The sequence below is a fragment of the Triticum aestivum genome, chromosome 2B (assembly GCF_018294505.1).
Source record: "Triticum aestivum cultivar Chinese Spring chromosome 2B, IWGSC CS RefSeq v2.1, whole genome shotgun sequence".
NCBI classification, from domain to species: Eukaryota; Viridiplantae; Streptophyta; class Magnoliopsida; order Poales; family Poaceae; genus Triticum; species Triticum aestivum.
Window position 1 is genome coordinate 422,725,545 of NC_057798.1, and position 5,779 is coordinate 422,731,323.

Consider the following 5,779-nt stretch of genomic DNA (forward strand, 5'->3'; position numbering starts at 1 on the left):
ACTATGCAATTGCTCGTCGATTTAAGGGGTGCTATGATGCTAAAATGGATTAAGTTGGGCATGCAACATGGTTTTTGGGATCTAGGGTGAAATCAAAATGGATTTTCGTTTCGATCTATAGCTTCTACATACCTGATAGGGGGGGGGGGGAGGACTGGTGGTTGAAGCAGCTCATCCGTTGCGCCGAGACGGGGGCTATGGATCGCGAGCCTTATGGGCGGCTGGTGTGCGGCGCGGATCCATGGTCATCTTGTTCTTCAACACAGAGTGAGCTCCTATGGGTAGGTGGGTGCTGATGAAGGGAGAGAAGAACAGTAAATGAGGTGTACTGCTGGTGCGTCGGGCGGAACAGACTAGACAAAACAAAGAATGCTACGAGCTCGTGAAAGTGGAATTGGCTCAAGCGCTGGCTAAATAAATCAAACTCTTAGTTCATCCTATCGACGCACTAAAACACTGGCTAAACATGTTTAGCGCGCAGTGCATGTACTACGGGAGGATTGTTAAAAAATGCGCGGCATCCACGATCAGTCATTATGCGAGGGCAAGATCTACAATACTATGATGAGCCAAATGACTGTTTGTCGTGAACTAATCAAAATTATTGGATGCGCAAGAATTTATGTGTTGGTGCTGTGGGGAGACATATCGTGTGGGGCCAGACTAGTAGGCAGCGGCACGCATTGATTGAGTGCGTGCCCCAACCAGGACCCGATGTGCAAGCAGCCGAGCAGGTAATGTGTGCCAGGTTTGGTCCAAGTTAATACCAGTGCCAGATTTCGCCATACTAAGGGGGTGGATCGTGGAACATTTGCTACTACTAGTGAACGAATCCAGTACCAAACCATGTGCCTCACCCATGATATACTACCTGCAGTAAAAGAACCGCTGCGTTGTTATACATTGGTTCATAAATGCGCTATGGCGATCCACATGCAAAGATGTGGTGCAAATAAGCATACCACTAGATGTCGTGCACCAAAGGAGCTTTTCGCTTAGACTCGCTCTAGTATGTTTCAGACTTTTAGTGCACTTCGCCTTGTAATAAGTCTGCTGCAGCTACCTTTGGCTGGAGCCGAGAGCTGTTAAACAGTTTGCTTTGGTTGCCTTTGCTTTTTTAATACAAAGTTGGGGCAGGGGGGCAAGCCCTTTCGTTTCAACAAACAATAAATGGATACTCTTCAAGAATGACTGCAATTTATGGAGTTTATATATTCACAATTTACTTTTGTTTCTTTTTTGATTCTTTACTAAAAGAAGCGCCTTAATATTCCTTAGTTAATGTTGCCCCATGCGTCGGGCCACGGAGGCTGCTGTCGCGCGAGGGCATCACCATGGCTATCAGGTCGTCGTTGCGTGGGGCGAGCGCCGCGCCACCAGCGCATGTTGTCATTGCCGGGGTTGGGGCTGCGGTTGCGGCACCACTCAGTGGCCGTTGAATCACGCGGTGGACGGTGCAAGGGTGCAGTTGCGGCGCCACTGTCAGTGGCCGGCAGTTGCGGCGCCAGTGGCCGTTGAATCACGCGGCCTCTGGAGGGCGGTGGAAAACAACTAGGAAGGGGATATTTCCTCTTCAGCAAATTATTGTTAGTAGGGCGGTTTCAGCACAACTGTAAAGTGGCTTGTGGAATTCCCACCTCTGATCGCGATCCGATGGCCTACAACAATAGTTTTTAAGTCTTCACTGAATGGGCGTTTTCACTGCATACCTCACCTTTATAAAAACAGAAAATAACCATCCAGCAACCTACAGATCTTCGAAAATTGGTCTGAAAACCAACGGAGAAATAGTAAAAAGGATGCTGAAGACATAACACATCTGAACTTCCCCACATGGTAACACCTGATTTATTCTACATGGGATTACAAAGTTCGAAAAAGGAAACCTAAATCTACAGCTCAAAATTGTTCGATGCAAATTACTAAAACGTCCGCTACACACAGGGCAAATGTCAACCTTCCATCAAACTTGCTCAAAGGTTTCACATTACCATCCCACCATCGATGGTAAGCACCTGCCAAGAGATAGTTCAATAATAAACCTGTCAAATTTCAGAATTCATATAACCAAATGACACAAACAGCGTCTAAGTTGCACCAACCTGTCCAGTGATGTAGCTGGCCGCGGGATTCAGGGCCAAGAACTCAACCAACCCAGCAACTTCCTCTGGCTGGCCATACCTCCCTGTGAAGAAGTTGAATGAGGCATTAGTGCTGACTGAAAACATTCACTTGGTAGATACAGTGCACATGAGCACACACACACACACACACACACGTACATAACATAACATTTAGGTTTTTCCAAAGGGTTTTTTTTTCTTTCGCTATACCTACGATGTATGAACAATGGAGCAGAATGTGAGCAATGCTATTTAATCAGAGGTTACAGCTTAAGATGCATACCCAAGGGAATAGTCGACAAGATTCTCTTCTCAACCTCCTCTCCAAGTTCCGCGGTCATGTCTGATGCTATGAATCCAGGTGCGATTGCATTCACCTGAGTATTCACAACTATTCAGAAGTTGGCTTACAATTTTATGATTTATTTATGAGCTAATGATGAAAAGACAGAGAGTGCACATTGATATTCCTGCTTGCATATTCCCTAGCAACTGTTTTAGTGAAACCAATGACTCCAGCCTTGGCAGCACTGTAATTAGCTTGGCCAGCATTGCCAGTAAGACCAACAACTGATGCTATGTTGATGACTCTTCCCTGCATTAAACATAAAATAAGCATCTTACAACCGATAAAAGAAAATTTAATGAGGTGCCTTCTGCGCAGAGCTTATTTTATGTCAGAGCAAGAAAAAAAGTATCCCAAGTCCTAACTAAAAGGAACAAACTACTACTCTTACTTTGGCAGTGTAGCTCTTTTTACAGGCTCTTTACAGGCACACACATAGCTCATGCACTAGCAACATGGTAAGGCCTTATAATTTTTATCTTTCAGCTCAGAAACACAATAAACCAATGTAAGGAGGCCTTCCTTTTCCTTCAGCTAAGAAATTAAGCTTAGTCCTGAACTAAAACAATGTAAGCTTGTAACTGAGGAGAGGGGTCTGGGGGTCAACGGAGACTTGGCGACTTGCTATTTGAAGCATGACAGAACTTAAGTGTAGATCTAAGGGTGTGTTAGGTTTCTGTCATGAAGTGGAACGGCAAGGATCAGTTCTGTCCCCAGGGCACATTCCCAAGTTTGGATCGTCAAAGGAACCGGAGCCGACCGATTCCAGCGAACGGCATATTCCGTGTTTATGCCGTTCCGAGCGGACCACGCGGAACAGCTCGCTCCCACGACCTCCCCTCCTCGCCCATTGCCACCATGGCCTCGTGCGCCGTCAGGAGCAGCCACTCCAAGCGTCAGGAGCCACGGTCCTGCACCGCCGGGAGCATCGTATCCAGCCAGACACCGCGCTTGAGCTGCACCTGCGCGTGGAGGCGGTGCAAGTAGCCGGCCATCTCCTCCAGGAGGCTGCAGAAATCCATCCGGTGACCACCGCCCCGAGTTCTACGCCACCAAGCCCCCGCCGTTCCGCGTCAGCAAGGCGGAAAGCTGGGCCGTGCGGCCTCTCTACCGGGCCGCCGTGGGGAGATACGAGAGGGCCAGAGACTCAGGTCAGGCCGCTGTCCAAATTGACCTTGACGCCCAGGTCATGCCACCCGTCGTGGTCAATTTGGCGTTCTTCCTCAAGTCCGGGCGTCGCATCAAATTTTGGTTCCATCCTACCTTCTCTTCTAGCCAAACACCAAGATGGAATCATTCCATTCCTTAGGAATGGAACGGTTCCATGGCATTCCACTTGGTTCTGGAACCAAACACACCCTAATAATATACTACAAGCTCATATTTTTCATACTAACTTTGTTCTAAAAATAGATGACACTTCAGAAAGAGTGCAGTCAAACTTCTCCGACATTGACAACTAGCGGAAAAAAAATGTTTGGTAGGTGGTAACAGTACCATTATGTTTGCCATGAATAATGACTTCACAATATATTCTCTATGTATATTCATGTAAAAATTAGAGGCCAAAAGTTGCATATCAGAGAGTGCGCAAAGTAATGAACACATCTATTGAACAATGGACAAAATATGTCATATGTATTTGCAGTATATTCTTAATAGGACCGGTAGCTAATGCATACCAAAAAAGAAAAGTTAAACTCCAATGAAGTAACCCATGGTAGCAAAATTGTTCAAACCAATTCAAAGAATGAAACAAAAAATATACCTTTTTCTTCTTCATCATTACTTTTGTGGCAGCCTGTAATGTGCAGGTGTAAGAAGCATAAACATAATTCAAGTAGCAAAATTTTCAAAAAATTAAAGAACAAATAAAGGGGCAAAACCCTACCTGTGTACAGAGGAAAACACCAGTAAGATTTAGATCAATTACATCTTGCCACTGAGATTTCTTCATCCTCATCAACAATGTATCCCTCGTAATCCCTGTTTACAGAATGTTATTTCACATACAGAAAAAAAAACAGAAGAGAACACTAAACTGGTGCAAACTAACCATTGGTGCCTACCTGCATTATTTACCAGGATGTCAATTGTTCCCCATTTATCAAGAGCCTGGTAAAATACATAAACTAATCATAACCGAGTTTATATAATCTGATCAATATATAGGTAAAAGGAAAAACATTTTTCATCCATGAAAAAATTGCACTTACTGCTTTCATCATAGATTCTACATCAGCTTCTTTAGAAACATCTCCTCCAAAGGTAATAGCCTGACCACCAGATGCTTCAATCTGAAAAAATAGCATTATGTTATAAATATATCAGTGCATTTAGGCTTAGCAAAGAGAAAAATGAAGAAAAAGGAAGTAATTTAATAAACAAAAAAACTAGATACCTCTCCGGAAACCAATAACGTTTTTCTGAATGCTGGTATCCATATATTTTTAGGTAGATAACTATCACCAAATTTCAAATCATAACTGAGCTAAAATAGCTATAAACTTTCGTTTATGCAAAATGGAAATCTGGATGTTGTGAATCGACATTAGAGAATTACAATTTATTTCTTTTAGCTTTTGTGAACTATTATTGTTATCATACACTAGTCTAAAAACGAAATTACAATGGGCCAATGAAATTTATTGAAACTAATACCCAATGACTATATTTCACATTGCATTGGATGGTTTCTGAAAGTGATAACACAAGGGTGCTGTTTACTTGATCATAAATGAGAACGGAAATTCAGCACAACTGTGTTGTTGCTTACTCGGATAGGAGGTCAGAAACGATACTAAATTGTATGCATTCCTGCACGAGGCCAACCATGAAAGAACAATGCAGACTAAAATATCTCAAGTTGCTGAGAAAAGTTCAGCAAGGAAAATATCTGATCTAGCTGCACTGCCGACTGAAACAACTATTTAATAATCCTTACGGCAATCACCAGTTACTGTGTCTTTGTATATCTTCTAACTGTATGATGCAATTTAACAAACAGGCAAACAGATATTAAACAAAATATATATGCCAATATTATGTTTTAATTAACCAGCTCACCTCTTCGGAGACTGCTTCAGCCTCTTTCGAGGATCGTGCATAATTCACTAGGACCTGCAGGTAAACTCGGTGTTAGGTCCGTGGGGTTATGGGAGTAAATAGCCATTTGCATATGCAGGCAGATAGCTATAACAAAAAAGATGGAACAAGGGTGGAACACCTTTCATTAAAAAAAACAGAAGCTCTAATTATACAACCACATATCTAGGAGTAACTATTGCCTTGAGTTTGCATCTTTGAGAAA

General features: G+C 43.1%; 1 protein-coding gene across 1 annotated transcript in view; it reads right to left on the bottom strand.

Annotated features, from left to right (window-relative positions):
- Window positions 1-1,803: 1,803 nt before the first annotated feature.
- The window catches only part of LOC123045271 (3-oxoacyl-[acyl-carrier-protein] reductase 4), a 5,961-nt gene continuing 1,985 nt past the window's right edge, over window positions 1,804-5,779 (bottom strand). The window contains exons 3-11 of the mRNA XM_044468262.1: window positions 5,536-5,589; window positions 4,686-4,766; window positions 4,539-4,584; window positions 4,361-4,455; window positions 4,238-4,270; window positions 2,584-2,718; window positions 2,407-2,500; window positions 2,103-2,185; window positions 1,804-2,015 (exon numbers count right to left, since the gene is read on the bottom strand). Coding sequence (XP_044324197.1) covers window positions 1,983-2,015; window positions 2,103-2,185; window positions 2,407-2,500; window positions 2,584-2,718; window positions 4,238-4,270; window positions 4,361-4,455; window positions 4,539-4,584; window positions 4,686-4,766; window positions 5,536-5,589 — 654 coding nt within the window. The 3' untranslated portion in view covers window positions 1,804-1,982. The remainder of the gene's footprint in view (window positions 2,016-2,102; window positions 2,186-2,406; window positions 2,501-2,583; window positions 2,719-4,237; window positions 4,271-4,360; window positions 4,456-4,538; window positions 4,585-4,685; window positions 4,767-5,535; window positions 5,590-5,779) is intronic.